Source organism: Sturnira hondurensis, unplaced genomic scaffold, assembly GCF_014824575.4.
Source record: "Sturnira hondurensis isolate 20B ecotype Veracruz unplaced genomic scaffold, ASM1482457v3 Scaffold0001509, whole genome shotgun sequence".
In the NCBI taxonomy this organism is placed as follows: domain Eukaryota; kingdom Metazoa; phylum Chordata; class Mammalia; order Chiroptera; family Phyllostomidae; genus Sturnira; species Sturnira hondurensis.
Window position 1 is genome coordinate 8646023 of NW_028074140.1, and position 18816 is coordinate 8664838.

At 37.7% G+C, this 18816-nt stretch overlaps 1 protein-coding gene across 1 annotated transcript in view; it reads right to left on the reverse strand.

Moving 5' to 3' along the window:
- Positions 1-996: 996 nt before the first annotated feature.
- Positions 997-18816, reverse strand: part of HSD17B4 (hydroxysteroid 17-beta dehydrogenase 4) — a 90342-nt gene continuing 72522 nt past the window's right edge. The window contains exons 21-24 of the mRNA XM_037028998.1: positions 16816-16902; positions 15325-15463; positions 8059-8186; positions 997-1395 (exon numbers count right to left, since the gene is read on the reverse strand). Coding sequence (XP_036884893.1) covers positions 1306-1395; positions 8059-8186; positions 15325-15463; positions 16816-16902 — 444 coding nt within the window. The 3' untranslated portion in view covers positions 997-1305. The remainder of the gene's footprint in view (positions 1396-8058; positions 8187-15324; positions 15464-16815; positions 16903-18816) is intronic.

Genomic DNA, 18816 nt, shown 5'->3' on the forward strand with positions numbered 1-18816 from the left:
ACAGGGATAATAGTTACCACTTTATAGTAACATTAAGAGACTGCCATTGTGTTTTAATTCAGTCAGCCTAACAACGGGTCATTTTGAATTAAAATTAATTTTACGATACCATACAAAGTTCATGAGACTAAGACATAATTTCCAAATATCTAACTTTTCTTCTATGCCTTCTACACACCCTGCTCATTCATTAAATCAATAATATGTTGAGGTCCTGCAGTACATTCCAGCACTGTGCTAAACATTAAAATTCTGTATTTGTGAGAACTTCTTCCTTCATCCCTAAACTCTAATTCCCTCACTCCTGTTCTCTGAGGCAGAGTACTGTGCTGTGTGCTCCCAGAGGTCCTATTCAGGACTGAGGGGCAGGCCATAATCAAGGATACATCTGAAGGCCAACCCAGCTCCTGAGCTGAAAGGCCTCTGGTGAATGCTCCACAGCGTAAGTTCTCTCTCTGCCTAGCCCTGCTTCTTTGCTTACCCCCTAAACCACCCCACCCCTCTGCTTATTGATCCCAAGAACATTTCCAAATACATTTTCTGCCCATGAATCTCCATCTCAGAGCCTACTTCCCTGAGAACCCACCCACTCACACACACTCTCCTCAGCTGTGCTCCATGACTGAAACTTCCTCCATCTCTGACCTGAGCATCTCACTCACTTTCTCATTTCCTCTGCAGCCAAGCCATCAAAAGAGCATTCTTCTCAGCATACATAATCTGAGCTAAATGTTGGCGGAAATAATACAACAGTACTTGCTAGTGACCATCTTATGATTTAAAATTACCAATTAAGCAAGAAAGCTATGTATTTGGTAGATTTAGAAGCATTAGATGAAAGTAAAGAATTTTCAGAAAAGAAGAAATAAAACTATTTGGAAACACAAAGACTTTTCTCCTGCTTTAAAGTAGAATACTACCAACCATAGCAAAGTATGAAAATTTGTGTTAAAACTGGAGTTTAAATAAATTAGAGAACAGAAAACAACAAAAAGCTCAACAGGCATCAAAGTGGCTTTTACTCATTTAATTTTCCTTTCAACTTATAAATGCTATTGCAATCTAAAAAGAATAGACTTGAAAGAAAAAATTTTATTATGAAGATAAAATCTAAGAAGGATAATTACATGCTATTTCACAGTTTCTTGTAAAAATAATAACATGAAAAATTAGTAGAAAATGAAAATCTGAAGTTATCTGAAATCTGAAAAAATTAAGCAATTTTCCCTGCATCTTAGTTTTGATCACGTTTGCATATCTGGTTGAAAAGAGTATTCTACTTTTGTTAGTAATGGAGCATGTCCTTCAGAGCTTGGCATAGTCTTTAAGGATCATCTGAAGCTTCTGGCTCAACATGATGTTCCCTCTGGCCTTCAGTCTGCCACTAAAGAATGCCTGGGAAGGAAAGAAGGAAAAAGCGTCAAACTTTATCATGTTACATTTTATTTGTGTTTTTAAAACACTGTTCAAAAATTTTTTTCAGACTGAATACAATTGAATTAACAACAAAGGCAACTTTTATCTAGCAATGATAGTTTATAAATATTTTTAGACAACTAAGAAAAATATATACCCGTTATGTGTTTTACAAAACCATAAAATAATTTATCCAAACTGACAGATCTGGGTATTCTGCTTCAACCTACACTTCTAGCTTTACTCTATATTCTTATACATGAATTTGAGACCATACAAATAAAAGTCTTTACTGTACTATTAATAGTTAATATATTAAATTCAGAACTTTTAAAAGCAGAGTAAACATATTTATTACATCCTCATGAAATGGAAAGCCATATAATAATAAATAAAGGCAGTGCAACAAAGCAGTGAATGGATCCTGGACTACAGCATTAGAGGCCTGAGTTAAATTTAGGCTCTGCCCCTTACTAGCAAACTGAGCTTGGGCAAAGTATGCAATATCTCTGAGCTCCAGCCTCATCTGTAAAGGGCAAGACAACAGTACCTAAATCATGCAGCTTTGTTGTATGAGTTAAGGGAAACTGTGTAAAGTGCTTAGCTTAGTGTTTTTATACGTGGTAAGAGCAGAGCAAGCTCATTATTACTAAGCAAAAGGCTGTCATGTTAAAACACTAAGGGCCCCTGTACCACCTCTGCATCTGACCCGACAAAAGAAACGTATGCAAGTTCCTAAAGTCCTTCCTCAGTGTCAAGTTCCCTATCAGTAAAATAAACTTAATAAGTTAGTTTTTATAGCTTGTTGAGAAAACAACAGAATGTGAAATAAATAAGTCCCTAGATTTCTATCTAGATTATAAGTAGTAATAGCTATGTGTATATACTTAACATTACAAAGCAGCCCTACAAATATAATCTCACTTGAGAAGCACAGCCAAGCAATTTGAAGTGGGCATAACAGTAATTCTCACCCCCAGCTGAGAGATGGAAAACTGAAGTTCAGAGAGCTTAAATAACCTGCTCAAGGCCACAGAGCCAGCAAAAGTAAGGTAATTAACTGCTTATTAACTAATAGCAACTTAATCTCAGAAACAAATCCTCATCAGCTGTAGGAAAAGTAAAAAACTACTTAAACTTTTTATACCAGAATCCACTGCTAGACATTCAAACTGGAGACGGCAATTTCAAAACCAGGGCTGCTTTCACTGTGCAGTTACAGAAACGAAAGTCTGTGACTCCCGCAGAAGAGGAGTCGACGTGGACCTGCGTGCCAGGTCCTGAAGTCTGAGAGGGACTTACAACCTGAAACAAGGTTGTAAGTCCTAATTCCTTGGTGTAAATACACCAGTATTTGGTGCTGTTATTATTAAGTGGAAGAATTGTGTACATAAATCTTTGTTCTTACCTATATTCTTAGAATAGATTTCCTAGAAGAAGAGTTACTAAATCATGACATTTCTTACATTAAGGTTCTTGAATATACTTCCAAATTGCCACAGTTTCCAAACTATATATACACTGTGAGACACCAGAGCATCCCAGCAAACTCACTGGGACACTAAGGAGTATTTAAGCACTGGTCAGATACAAAAACTCCAACATGGGAAACTATTCTTGTTTAGAACTAAATACTTAATAAACTGAATTATTAGGTATTTCTTTGGAACTAGGAGGGCCATTAAAGAAGTGCTGACTTCGCCAAAACAAAAAAAGACAGGCGGCAAACCTCTGCCACGGTGCTTTCCAGAAAGACTATTCCCAATTACTGTTCCTTCCAGCCACATGGGAATTCTCTTATCCCAACCTTAACAATATATTTTCTTAATTTTTGAAAATTTGAGGCAAAAATAACTGCTTTAATTTGCATTTTTAGATGCTGGGAAAACTCAATAGTTTTTCTTATGTATATTAGTCATTTCTATTTCTTTCATTAATGACTGGTTCATAAGTTTTGCCCATTTTTTCTATTTTTGCCCATTCTTTTGCCCATTGAGGTCTTAGTACTTTTCAGAATTTTTTATAGGTTGTTAATACCAATATATTGTGAATCATCATCACCTTATTTTTTCCCAGGCTTATGGGAATGACTTATGGAATCTGACATGCAGAAGTTTTTAATTTCTAAACTACTGCTATTGAGCTATGTTCCTTATTTCTACCATTGCTTTAATCTACTCCAGTATGAACAGACTGACTACAGTACACTAGGCAATGTTCCAGGCTAGAAAACAGACATCTCTCCCTGTTCTCATTAGGCAAGTATTAGAGTAGGGGAGTCAAAACTATAAAATGTAAGCAAGTACTTTCAGACTGGAAGCAGTCTGAAACCTATTTAGTAAGCCAGGTGAGAGATGATGGACTCTTGGATCACAGTGATGTCCCTAGTGATGAAGAGAAGATGTATTTTGGAGTAAGATCAGGCAGTATTAAGTATAGAAAGGATACAGAGATATGGAAGGAAACCAATACAATTCTTATATTACTGAGCATATTAATTTGGGTGGAGAGATGATGGTACCATTGCCTGAAAAGGAAAAGACTACAGAGAAAACTAAATCATGAGTTCTACAGTGGACACAGTAAGTTTGAGATGCCATGAGAGAAGTCAAATAGAGAGCTGGTTGTACCACTATGGAACTCAAAGAAGACAACAAAGTGAGACATTTAAATCTGTGAGTTGTCAACATATAGACTATAGAAGACGGTTCTCTATGGCATGGGTCCAGCTCCCACTTGGAAAGGCCAGTGGAAAGCAAAGTCCTGTACACAGGACCCAAGCTCACGGACAGGTTCTCCTGTGGGGAGTCAGGCCTGCACTGTATGTAGGCCACTTGGAGACTTGCTTTTTTAAAATATATTTTATTTATTATACCATTACAGTTGTTCTATTCCCCCTCTTCATTCCCCTCCACCCGCACACTCCCTCCCCCACCATTCTCCCCCCCTTAGTTTATAACCACGTGTCTCAACTTCTTTAGATTCTATATTTCCCCCACTATTCTTGTCCTTCCCCCTATCTATTTTCTACCTACCCTCTATGCTATTTTCTGTGCCTTCTCCCCCCTTCTCCTCCTCCCTCTCCCCTGTTACTAACCCTCCATGTGTTCTTCATTTCTATGGTTCCACTCCTGATCTAGCTGTCCTCTTGGTTCGCTTTTGTTTCAGGTGTGGTTGTTAATAACTGTGAGTTTGCTGTCCTTTCACTGTTAACATTTTTCATCTCCTTTTTCTTAGATAAGTCCCTTTAGCATTTCATATAATAAGGGCTTGGTGATGATGAACTCCTTGGATCTGACCTTATTTATCTGAGGAGCACTTTATCCGTCCTTCCATTCTAAATGAAAGTTTTGCTGGATAAAGCAATCTTGGCTGTAGTTCTTTAGATTTCATGACTTGGAATACTTCTTTCCAGCCCCTTCTTGCCTGTAAGGTCTCTTTTGAGAAATCCGCTGACAGTCTGATGGGTACTCCTTTGTAGGTGACTGTCCCCTTATCCCTTGCTGCTTCTAGGATTCTCTCCTTCATTTTAGTCTTGGCTAATGTAATTATGATGTGCCTTGGTGTGTTCCTTCTTGGGTCCAACTTCTTTGGCACTCTCTGAGCTTCCTGGATTTCCTGGAAGTCTATTTCCTTTGCCAGACTGGGGAAGTTCTCCTTTATTATTTGTTCAAATAAGTTTTCCACTCGTGGCTGTTTCTTTCCCCCTTCTGGTACCCCTATAATCCGGATGTTAGAACGTTTAAACATGTCCTGGAGGTTCCTAAGCCTCTCCTCATTTTCTTGAATTCTCATTTCTTCATTCTTTTCTGGTGGGATGTTTTGTTCTTCCTTCTGGTCCATTCCATTGATTTGAGTCTCAGTTTCCTTTCCATCGCTAGTGGTTTCCTGTGCATCTCCCTTCATTTCAATTAGTTTAGCCTTCATATGTTCCTCTAATTTGTGACTATAATCAACCAGTTCTGTGAGCATCCTGATAAATAGTGTCTTGAATTGTGCTTCTGAGAGGCTGGCAATTTCTCAGTCACTTAGAGTTACTGGCTCTGGGCCTTTGAGTTCTTCTTGCGCCATCTTTTGGGCTGTTCGTGCCTGTTCCGTAGCAGGATCGGAGCCCTAAGGTGTTCACTAGCGCAGGGCAACTAAGTCGCTGGGTTGTGACGTTGTATGTGGGGGAGGAGTCAAAGAGGGACAATGGCGTCCCATCGGCTGCCTGCCACCGAGGCCCCCACTGGCGCCGCAGCCACCACCGTCACCAGGCCCACACGTTTCGTTCCACTGCATGTGAGTATGCCACCGCCGTCAGCCCTCCACCACTAGGTTCGCCCCCCGGGGCCTGCGTGGTCTGTCTCACTGTGCTCGAATGTGCGACCGTGGTCAGTCTGCCCCACACCCCGACTGGTTCCAGGCTGCCTGTGTGCCTACATTGGGGGATCTGTCCTGCCCGACCCAGCTCCACTGCTGGCTCCGTCCCTCTTACCGTCCCCGTTGAACGGTTCGTAGTTGTCGGACTTCCGTGTAATTCCGTTTTCTGGTCTTTGGGTGTGTCCTTGTTCTCCAAACCCTTGTTGTATTCAAACTTGGTTGTGGGAGAGGACACAGTGTTTCCACCTATGCCTCCATCTTGGCGGAAGTCCTGGAGACTTACTTTTTGCTAAAACTCCCTCACCCTGAACTGAGGCAGCAAGCGTTTACTGCATATCTTTAAAGTAACTTCCTAAAATCTATGCTAAACCTTCCCAGGATGAGTATAACCAGTTCAACCACTTTTCCCTTTACGTTTGCAAATATCCTTTTTGATGTTATTAGCAACATCCTCTTTGTTTTCTTTAGGTAAGAACCTGTACATAGTTCGCTTTCTTTAAAGCGAACCTGTACATAGTAAATGAGGACCATCCTCAATGTAATGTGCCCAGAAAAGCAATAAAAGCTTGTCAAGGCAAGGGTCAGGTGCTTTCCCCTTGAGAGAGTGGCTGTGCTCTCTCTTTTCCTCCACAGGACTCGGTAGTCCATGTGAATTTGTCTTGTATCTCATCCAAAACACCTCGGACACTGTGGTCCGGTGTCCATGTCAATAGATAGCTTAAAATACCATGGGATGGATAAAGTCATTGTTATTTAGAAAAGAGCTGTAAAATGAGCCCTAAGAAACATCTACATTTAGTGGCTGGGGTAGAAGACACCAAAGGAGATTAGAAACAGCCAAAAGTAAAGAAAGCAAAATGAGAGAATATGGTGTCATAAAAGCCAAAGGATGAAATTATTTCAAGAAATTGGTGATTAACTGAGTTAAATGCTTCTGAAAGTTTGAGTAAGACATGGACAGAAAAATATTCATTGGAATTAGCAAAACAGTAGTCATCAGTGACCTTTGAAAGCACAGTATCAGTGCAGTGACAGATGCGGCGTCAGATAAGAGCGAGCAGAAAAGCAAAAACAAGACACAATGTTTAAACCTGTGCTGTGCTTATCATAAATAAGCCGCTAGCACATGCAGCTACTGAGCACTTGAAACATGGTTAGTCCTGGCTGAGGTGCAGTGTAAGTGTAAAATACATACTGGATTTTAAAGACTTGGGGTTTGGGTGGGGTTACAAGTTTTTTAAAGATTTTATTTATTTATTCTTAGAAAGAGGGAAAGGGAAGGAGAAAGAGAGGGAGAGAAACATCAATGTTCAGTTGCCTCTTATGAACCCTGCGACTGGGGATCTGCCTGAAACCCAGGCATGTGCCCAGACCGGGAATGGAACCAGCAACCCTTTGGCTCACAGGCCCGTGCTCAATCCACTGAGCTACACCAGCCAGGGCTGTTCTGTTCCTTATAAAGTTGCATGGTTTTCTTCAAATAAGTACTGAACTTTCTTATTAGGGTAGTAATTAGTATTTTTTAGTTTAGGTGGTAATTATAAACAATTTTTTTCAATTGTATCTTCTATTTGGTTTTGCTATGTGAAAGCTATTTTTTAAATAAATTTTATGCATGTAGCCACTTTGAATTCCTCTATTCTAAGAACCCATCAGTTGATTCTCTTGGGATTTCTAGCTACATATTCACAATTTGAAAATAACTAAATTTTCTAATGCATTTACTGTATCAGTTACTTTCATTTGGTGTGTCTATAACTTGGCCGAAAGTTTCAGAATATTAACTCATCATGGTCAGACAGGGCTCTCTTGTCTCAATCACAGTTTTCCTCTGAAATGTCTGTTTCTAAATATTTCACCTTCAATAAGACACTGGCTGTTATGTTCCATCCTTCTATTTCCAGTTTTCAGAGATGATTATGATAAGCTCTTAATCTTATTGTCAGGAATGAATGTCTAATTTTATGAAATATCTACTAATATAAGGTTTTTCACCTTTGAACTAATGAATAATATAATAAAAAGTCTGGATGTGGGTTTTATACTGTTTCTATGCTAAAGAAGAATATCACCAAAAATTCAGTTCTGAAGAGTGTCAGTTGAAAATCTATTAAAAAATTCATGATCTGTCAACTCAGATATTGGCATCCGCTGTGTCTTCAGAGTTGTAAGAATTCCACATCATAATCAGAATTTGGAAGAAGTGAGCTAAAAACTGCAATTGTCAGACAGGAAGCAATAATGATGGATAAATGAACATTTTAAGAATGTGCTTATTACCTTCTGAGGATCGAGCTTGCCCAGGACTACATCAATGAAGTCTTCATCGGAAATTGTGATTGTTAAATCAGCACAGCCTTTTTCAGAGCCTTGATACACTTTTCCAGTACCATTTTTCAGGTCAATAGCTGAGAAAAATAAGAAAAAAAACAATGTGTGTCATATTTTCTTCACAATGTGAGAGTAAAATAAACCAACTAAAACACAGACATTTTTACAGTTCCTAAGATAATGTGCTGCTTATTCTACAATATGTATTACCTGTCATTTAGAAAAAAAATAAGTCCTTTATTTTCTGACATTTTCTTTTTATAAAGAAGCTCTTCAAAATAATAAATCAATTTTTTGCTCATTAAAGAAGCTTAAAAGACAGAACAATTTTAAATGAATCAATGCAGAATAATGTAAGGAATAAGTTAGTGGAGGTTATCTGTCAAAGCCATCAGGTTCAAATACTCTACAGTCAACAAAGAAAACTGGATTTCAAATCAGCTGCACGTTGTGGGAAGGGAATACACACTATAGTCACCTTTCAAATACCTGAATTCATCAAGCTAATCAACATATATTTTAAAAAATATTCTAATCAGTTTTGTTAAATTTATGATTTTATACAATATTTATTGCCCTAACTGTTGTACATAAACTTTAAAATTAGCTACTTTCCTCTTAACTGTTTTTGACAGAAGAATTAAGTGTCCCGAAAACAGGCTGGGCACTAGAAAAGCTATTAAAAATTTTCCTTCATTGCTCTCTTTCTCACATTTATAGAGCTTTATGCCACAGTTACACTTTAGAAACTTTTAATTACCTCAGACATGACTAAGACCAATCATCTAATAAGCCCATTCTACTCATGCAGCTTCAGCCTCTTGAAGGTGATTTTTCTTGCCACAGTGAAGGGCAGGTATAGTCACATCACTCTCTGTAAGAGTGTATAGGGGACTCCCAATTTACAGTCAAGGAAAGGCTACACATACATAAGAAAAAAACAGAGTGCTTAACTACATCTTGCTTAGTCAAGCCTTCCTCCAGAGAGAAAATTAATCACTCTAACTTTTCCCAGAGAAGAATACTGCCAACTAAACTAAAAACATAACTTAACAATAATGGTCACCTTGGGGAGGGGAAGAGGCAAAGAGAAGGGAACTTACTGACTTTGTATATTCATTCATTCACTGCACTGTTTCCACTGGGGTGTCACGTGATACACAAGGTAGCACCTCCCATCCGTGCTACCTTGTCTCTTACCACTTCTGTATCTCTTACCACTTCTAGCAATGGAGCATGAAGAGCAAAGGCTCTGTTCTCACTGACACTTACACGTTATGAATGTGCTTTCATGTATTCTTTGTATAGTTAAAAAGAAAGAAAGGGGGGCAACTGCAACTGCAGCAGCAGAAGATGGACAAGGGGAAGGATGGCCGACATCCCTCTTTATCTGGACTTTGTCTCTCTAACAAACAGGTCCCCACCCCGAACTAGACAGCTTCTTTCCACAGATCATCTTTCATGTATTTTCTATTAATGCACAGGACACTCAGTCGGATCCCAATCCTAACTGTGGAATCAACACTCTCAAGATTTAGTCTACATCCAAGCTGAGAAACCCTAAACAGTAAACTGGTGTGACTGCTAGGAGAGGCACCAGTCCAGGAACTAACAGGTTTTAACGATCAGAATAGCAGTTGCCCAAACTGTATTTATTCTTTCACATTCCAGCAAATTTCCAAGATCCAAAACAGATGAACTAGAGGTTAGATGATGCAAAAAACCAAAGTGCGTAATAGATGCCTGGATTTAGTCCAAATAGGTACACTTAGCTCTACATAATTAGCTACAGTGTACATTTTAAAAAGCGAACTCCCTTTATAACTTAACAATATGTAAGCAATAATGAATAGTATTTCCACAATCTTGCTATATAAATGTCAAATCCAATTATGTTCCTATAATGGAAAAGATTATAAATATGTAAAAGGAAACCAAATTTCCTTTAGGAGAAAAATAAGCAAACTGTTCAATGTCAATGAGCTTAACTCTATCATCCTAAGGAAAACAAAATATGAAGCAGAGTAGCAAAGCTAATGCTCCCTGAGTTCCAACTAGTATTTCCATGAATATGGTTTCTAATTCTGTCTCCAGCTGGGACTCATCCCTACACTCCAGGCCCACAGCCCCCACAACCTCATCCAGACCCCCATCTGCTACAGTTGTGGCACCACAGCTTATGAAACCTTCCCTCCTAAACTTCTCTTCATTGTTCACACTTGTGTACTGGAGTTGACATCCTCAGTCACAGAGGTTCAACACCTTGCTGTTAGTTGTCTTTTTCTCCTACTGTTTTCAGACGTTATTAGTAGCCAAGACAGTCGATTGTATCTTAGCAATAGACCCACATAGTCTCTTTCCTCTCCATCATTGCCAGCACTTTTCTACAGGTCTTCCTTCCTTTGAACCTGAATTCGACAACCTTTGTTTCCTAACTCCGGTACTATAAACTTTCCTGACACACCGCCTCTAATACTGGTGTCTGTAAACCACTCTCCCCCCCAAATCCTGTCTTCTCATATTTGTAAGCCACAACCTAGCAGAGCACCTGGCACACACTAAACACTCAAGTATTTGTTGAATGAACCGACCCTCCCATCCGTGAGAGCCGGCAGCACCTTCCCCATGTCTCTTACCACTTCTGTTCTATCAGAATTGTCTGTATATATGAACAGGTCTCAATTCCTTATTTAAAACCCTTCATCAGGCCACATGTGTTTAAGAATTCAGAATTTTTCACATTTTAGGAAGAAAATACCATTCATAAAACACATATTAAACATTATGAAAAACCTCCAAAGTCACAACACATTATCAACAAGTACACGACTTCTACGTTCTACACCTGGACTAATTCACACTAAGTGAGATAAGGACAAGTAGCTGCAATGTCTAAGTTCACGTCAGGTTTTGACATCAAAGAGTTAGGAGGAAAAAAATCCAGTTTTAGAACTTTTGTTTCTGGAGTTGCAGATAAAAATAACTGTGTTTTAATTTCCAGCACACTATTCTATACATCCTAGAGGCCCCTGATTCTTTAAGTTTCTTTATGCCTTCCTGTCACCTTTCATTTCCTCTAAAGTTTTACTTTTGTCCAGAACAGAATGGGATCCAAAGGGTTTATTTACTAGGAGACAGCTTTTGGCTGGTTTCAGAAATAGTAACAAATATCACAGAATACACTGCTTACTTATAAAATGTCTCAATTGTGTCATATTGTTCCTGAATATTTCATTCATGCTAAGTAGAAAATACATGTCATTATCCATACAATAAACTTATTGTTTTCATAGAAGAAAAGGCACCAATTTCATCACATTTTTAAAAAGGCAGGCATCTGCTTCTATCTCAAATTGTGCATTCCATGTAGCTTTTAGCACTTACTCAACATTTACAGAATCAGGTCACTATGTGTTATAAAACCATACTTGAGGCCGGAAATAAATTATTTCTTTTAAATATTTTAAAGTCTATTTTATTGATTATGCTATTCTAGTTGTCCCATTCTTTTCCCCCTTTTATTCCCCTCCAGCCTGTACACCCCTCCCACCATTCCTCTCCCACCTCAGTTCCTGTCTAAGGATCACACAAGTTCTTTGTTGTCTCCATTTCCTGTACTGTTCTTACCCTCCCCCTGTCTATTTTGTACCTACCATTTATGCTTCTTATTCCCTGTACCTTTTCCCCCATTCTACCCCCACCCCCTCCCTTCTGATAACCCTCCATATGATCTCTATTTCTGTGAATCTTTTCTAGTCTTGTTGTCTGCTTAGTTCATTTTTGCGTTTTGTTTTGTTTTGTTGTTAGGTTTGATTGTTGATAGTTGTGAGTTGTTGTTATTGTACTGTTGAATTTTTGATCTCCTTTTTCTTAGGTAAGTCCCTTTAACATTTCATATAATAATGGCTTGGTGATGATGAACTCTTTTAACTTGACCTTATCTGAGAAGCACTTTATCTGCCCTTCCATTCTAAATGACAGCTTTGCTGGATAGAGTAATCTTGGATGTAGGTCCTTGCCTTTCATGACTTTGAATACTTTTTGAGGCTGGAAATAAACTAATCTGAAGCTCTTTCTCAGTGTCAAACCCAAGATCAAGTAGGAGGAGACATATAATTAGAATGATCATAATACAGTAAGATAACTATCATGAGAAGAGAATTCAGGGATTTACTTTTCCATCTAATGTCCATTTTTACCTTTCCAACTTAATCCAAGAATCTCTAGAAAATTAAAAAGCCAGTGGACTACCTTTATTCCAAAGGGTAAAACCCCTGAAGGCACAGGTTATCAAAAAAGGTGTTCAAACATGTCCAGGCACTCAATAACATTTTTGGAGTAATAAAAAATATATAGACAACAAAATCACTGTGTTCTTGATATTAAAATAAATATTTACAGAGGAATAAAGCTTCTACTTTGACCTCATTTATGTAGGGAAGCACTATCATTGGACCATACTGTTTTGAGTAATTCTACAACAATATTTCATAATCAAAACAGTCTCCAGAGGTAGAAATGAGAAGGTGCAAGTGAGCTTTCCAAGAAACGGGGCTTCCTCCCCCAAAATGTTACACCAAGGCCCTCCTCTGATTTCTCCTAGCAAGGGCTTACACCCCTCTGTTACATACACACTCCTGGCCCACAGGAGAAGGGCTCTCCAGCCTCTCCCAGATCACCTCAGCCCAGCGACGCAGAGGCCACGCTGGCTGTCGCCCAGGCAGTGCCTAGATGACCAGGACAGGCTCAGGGAGGCCTCACCTCAGAAGACACAGATTGGATGCCTCCTTCTCCACAGCCAACACCAACCCTAACCCAGCACGGACACGGAACTTTACTGATTCTTTCTAGATTTAGACTAAGTTGGTTTTAGAATACTCCCCCGTTCCCACAACACACACACACTGTGCCCAGAGATATGCTGTTACTGTTGTTCAGATGGCAAAATGAGGGAGGAAACAGGGAAGATGGGCACAGTCCAGGATCTCTGGTTTGGGATGTGCCTTCCAAGCCACTGAACCCAAAACCCTTGGTTCCTAGCCTTGCTCAAGGTCAGTCACTTACGAAATTCCAGTGACACCTGAGCCCAGCCAAGGTAAACTGAGTAGCTTAGCCCTGTGCTCTATAACAAGGTTCCAGTCAGCCAAGATGTGAATAAGCCTGGGACAACTAACTGCCATTTAGCATATAAAATATTTGGTAATAAAGTGCTTAGCCAAACATTTTTAAAACTGCTTGCAAAAAAAAAAAAAAAAGCACCTTCGGTATTCTCTAAATGAAAGCATTCAGACATCTACTTCATGTCACTAGGTACCAACGTGCAAAACAGATGCCAATACAAATCACGTTCCAAAAGACCATAAGCCAAAGACCTAGATAGTTTCTATCGCTGCCAGATACTGTGATTTAACTCAGTGACACGAACACTGTGTCACTGAGTGACAGAAAACAACACACAGAACTGAAAACAGCTGCACAGCTGAGAAGCCAATGAAATAACAGGCAGCAGATAACCAAAGGTAATGGTGGATCCTTTCAGAGAAAGCTTTAAGATCCAATTGCATTGTTAATTTTGATAAATAAGCACCTGAAGAAGAGATAATAAGACAAACAGAAGCCACAAAGCATCAATAATAAGTACTTATTAACAGTATTCCAGTATTCCCATTTCCTAGGGGAAATATAAAGAAAAATACTTTTTTAGGTTAATTCAAGGTATTTTTTAAATGTGAGCACATTTTCTAATATTATCTACATGGAAAGTGTCACCAAGACGAGGGGAAAATCTTAGCTGGCTAATGAAACTGTATTGAAACTGTCTGCCAAGAGGGAGTCACTTCTATACTTTATAAATCCCTTCAAAGTTTCATTCTGCCAACAGTGACATAGTTCTGGCACCTTTCCTCACTCTTATAGCTCTCATTTCTCTTCTTCACCAAAATCTTCAAAAGTCCTGGGCCCCATTTATAACTGAACTTCTAATATACTGTCATCCATGGGGACAAAATTGAATTCCATCATGGTTACTGGAAAGAAAAAAGGAAGGACAGAAAGAAAAAAGTGATGACCCCTACATATACAGTGTTAATCTATGCAGCTGTGTAGGAAAATGTTAGACACTTTGAAATTTGGGGGACCAAATACATACATTTTCCCTTCCTTTATACCCTGTCTGAATTAACATCCTATAAGCACAAATGTATTCCAGAACAACAAACATCAAAATGTTAACTGTGGGTAGTAGGGTCATACATCATTACTTTCTTCTTTATGCTTTTCTATGCCAAAATTATATAGTGAACATATATTCCCTATGTTCATTATATAAAATGTTCATTTATGTTCCTTTAATGAACATAAAGAAATAGCAACAGTGACATTAAAAAGGAAGTTGTTTATACTGAACCAAAATCAACTGAACAAAACTTCGAAATGTTTTCAGGAATAATAGAAGATTATTTCAAAAGTTTCAGCTGATTTAGAGATACATTTTAATTTTTGGCCTACGTGAACACTTACAGTGACCTTCACTTGTAATGAAGAATAATCTGATTTTCAAGGTACTTAAATAGGCACCCTTAAATAACAATTTTTAACTTTTTAAAAGATACTTTATTGATTATGCCATTACACTTGTCCCATTCCCCCTTCCGGGCACACCCCTCCCACCCACATCCCCCTCCTTTAGTTCATGTCCATGGGTCACACATATAAGTTCTTTGGCTTCTATATTTCCTATACTATTCTTACTCTCCCCTGTCTATTTTCTACCTTCCATTTATGCTACTTATTCTTAACAATTTGATAACTAAGGTAATAATCCAAATTATTGTTTTGGTATTAAAAAAAATTTTAAATTGTCAAACTATAATGACAAAACTATTTCATTTGCCCTGATGAACTTGTTTTATGTTTAAGAGGAATGTGAAGAGAAGTTAAAGTAGCATACAGCTAGGATAACTGTTTAAAAGTACTAATTCAGGTAGTAATAGACTCTTTAAAGGAGATATTTTCCCTTTAACTGATTGCTTACATCTCTATAAAAAACATAAGATATCTTTGGGTATCTTAAACCTGTTAATCCCATGAAAAATAACTGACCTACAAAGTAGGATTTACTTTTCAAAGACACAGGCTTCAATTATAACAAGGATACTTTATCTCTATTTACTAAGAGCTGCCTTAGAGTATTACGAAGTCAGGGATATAACTTACTCCACTCGGCCACAGTATTTCCACCCTTAGTGATGTGCCACTCAAATACAGCACCGGCTTTCTTTACCACCTCGTGCCCAATGTCCTTAAGACGGCGACCTATTTCCTCAAATACCAAGGTACTCTGAAGCTCCCCACCCTAGGAAAAAGAGAAAATTTAATGTTAAAAGTTATGTAAAAATGAGTCAAGGGGAAAAATTATTACAAAATGTATGTATAATAAGGCAACTTTTTTCAAAATCTGTATATATAAGGCAAATTAGTTTTGTTTTTGTTTTCATATCACGCTTCTTTCACATTTTCCTTACATTTATTCATGTCATCCAGGATCTCAGCCCTAGATGGAGAGCAGGTGACAGCTAGTCAGTGGGGGGAGGGTACGGGACTGAGCGAAAAGGAAACAGGACTCGTGAACAAGGACAACAGTGTGCTGATTGCTGGGGGGAGAGGGGGATAAAGGAGACTAAGTGGTAATGGAAAAAAATACAATAAAGATTACATTAAAAATTAAATGGAACCTCAGCCCTCTAAATAAGAGGTTTTTACTTTTATCAGAATTCAAAAGCCCTGGCTGGCGTAGCTCAGTGGACTGAGCGCGGGCCTGCAAACCAGACAATCGCGGTTAGATTCCCAGTCAGGGCACATGCCTGGGTTGCAGGCCGGTTCCTTGCAGGCTAACTACCAGCAGGGGACGCACAAAAGGCAACCATACATTGATATTTCTCTCCCTCTCTCCTTCCCCACTAAAGATAAATAAATAAAATCTTAAAAAAAAAAGAATTCAGAAACAATAATTTAAAATATATTAGGAACTAAACAACCTGTATCTTAACTACCTTCAACAGGAAGATAATTAATCTACTTCTGTGGTCCTATTTATTTATTTACAAAGTTGGACTAAATTACATAAAAACTGAACTTCTTTCTAGCTCTAAAACTTCATCAATTTTTTATCTTAGAGTCTTAAGAGATTTTAATCTTCATTTAAGATCATAAAGATATGAAAACCTCACCATTACAAAGTTAATATTTTAGAGACAGAGAAGATAAACATTTTTATTAAAAGCCTGAACATGTTAATAGAGAATAACAAAATCACTTTGATAAACAATATATCCTATTGTTTTTATATTTATATATAAAGTTTCATATAAATCTTCAAATCAGGAGAAGGTAGAGGATATTAACTTTCTCATTTATCTTTCTACAAAATATTGTTTGCTTGACATTTCTTATTAAACAACTGATTTAAGTATGCTAAAAGTAGAAAATTGTTTTTCTTGAGACACATCCTACTAACCACCTCCAAAAAGTTTTTAAAAATTTCATGTTGTCCAAATATTCTTTTATTGTAAGTAGTTTTGCATTAATGTCTTTTAGTTCAAGAATTAAGAGCTTTTCACAGCACTTAAAGTAGCCTGAATGTTCTTAAGCAATCTTAACTGAAATTCAGAAATTAGGAAATGACCTGGATATCACTTTATAACCTACCTCAGAAGGTGTCTTGGCTAAAACCCCAGATGCTGGCAGAAGATCCACATATGCATTTGAAATGACGATGTCTCCAGTTTCCTGGGTCTTACATGGGTACAGAAAGAAAAATAAACCAATTCACTCTGATGATTCCAACAAAAACACAATGTCATGTGAAACAGTATAAAGTAACTTAAATAAATTTACAGTTTTTGCTCATATAAAAAAGAAAACAATAAACCAAATTAAAAGTTCATAAGTTAAATGTCAAGATGAGTAAAAATGAAGCCTTACTGATTTACTATAAGTTATTAATGCTAACTGTAGAATCAACTGTAGCTCTTTTAAAAAATTATGTAAGACCATGTCCGATCTCTAAAAATACCACTTGAGATAATTTTCAGTGCAGCCTGAGCAGTGGGGGACTTTTTAAAAATACAACTGTGTGTCTAACGGGGAGCCAGAGGGAGAACTGCTGAATCCTTACCTGGAAAGCACGGCACGGTATCCACATGCGGTGGTGGTAATCAAAGTACAATTTTTCTGTTACTACTGGACTTCCAAAGGTAGTAATTCCAGTTCTTATTTCAAATAGGAAGTGTGCATAGCATAAACTAAAAGCTAAAATAGCCTTTTATCAAAATATTCATTAAAGGAACTCCTATTCTAATTCCTAGTACTTCATCTAAAATTATTCCAATTGCTATTCTTTCATAAAAGTATGGTCTTGCTGTGAATGTATAGGATAGTGTCTAAAACTTGAGGTAGCCCTTATTAAAACTCATTTTTAATGATCAAGATCACTATCCTCTGACCACATATCATACTTCAGAAAAAAGATCTTTCAAACAATTTGTTCATTTTATTTCAAGTTATATACAGTGAAAGGCACTGAAAGAGATAATTTATAAACAAAATATACTTTAGTAAATTACTTTCTTGTAATCAAGCCAAGCATATCATTTGGAACATTAGTTGAAGATATTTCTTAAAACAGGAAGGAAGGAAAGGAGGGAGGGAGGGAGAGAGGGAAGGAGGGTGAGAGGGAAGGAGGGAGGGAGAGAGGATTCTTATACATAACTAATAGAAAAGAGTACATCTAGTCACTGAGGGAAAAACAGCAAATATACTGAAGAAGTAAGAAGAGGTGCTTAGAATTTGTCAAAATGGGAATTCTCTATTATATTCAGATATTACCTCTCAAAATTTTAAGTATGAATCAACAGAAATTATTTCTGTACTATTCATTACTAGAATTGTGGGAAAACAAAAACTGCAATACAATCATGGTCCTAAACACTTGGAGTTCATAATCTCATTCAAAAAATAAAATTTACACAAAAATAACTAAAAAATAAGAGGACTCCAAATTACACGGGACAAACATTAATTGCAAGAAGACTTCAGAAAAAGCTAGTGAGTGTATTTATTTGTATGGGTGGAAAGAGGGTAGTAAGAAGGGACTGCCGCAAGGGCAAGACAGAGCTTGAACTGAAGCCTAAAAGACGGGAAGAATTTGAAAACTGAAATAAATAGTATGCATAAACTAACAGGAAAACAATACTGCAATCAAACAACAGGAGGCAATTAGGAGTAAGGCAACCACAGAAAGAAGAGTTCTGCCGAGTTATTTATTTACTTGTGAAAGAAATCACGACGTGGTAAAAAGATGTAGGGCCCGGGGGTCTAAGCTTGGAGCCAGGTAGACCTGGCTTTCTATCCCTAACTCCACCACTTCTGTGTGACCACGAGCAAGTCATTTAGAAGTCCTGAATCTAGAATTTCTTATAAGATGTAGAGTTGTTATACATATTGTAGACAATGGCCTACTCATAGGTACTCAGTAACTGGAAGCTATTACTATTAGTGATGGTGTTTAAACTGCTCAACACAAACCATCTATTGGGTTGACCAGAAAATTCATTTATTTATTCCCATAAGATGGCTCTAGTCACACTTAGTTTGTCTTTAACTTCATTCAAAACAATTTTGTTATACTGTATAGTGACAGCTGTCATC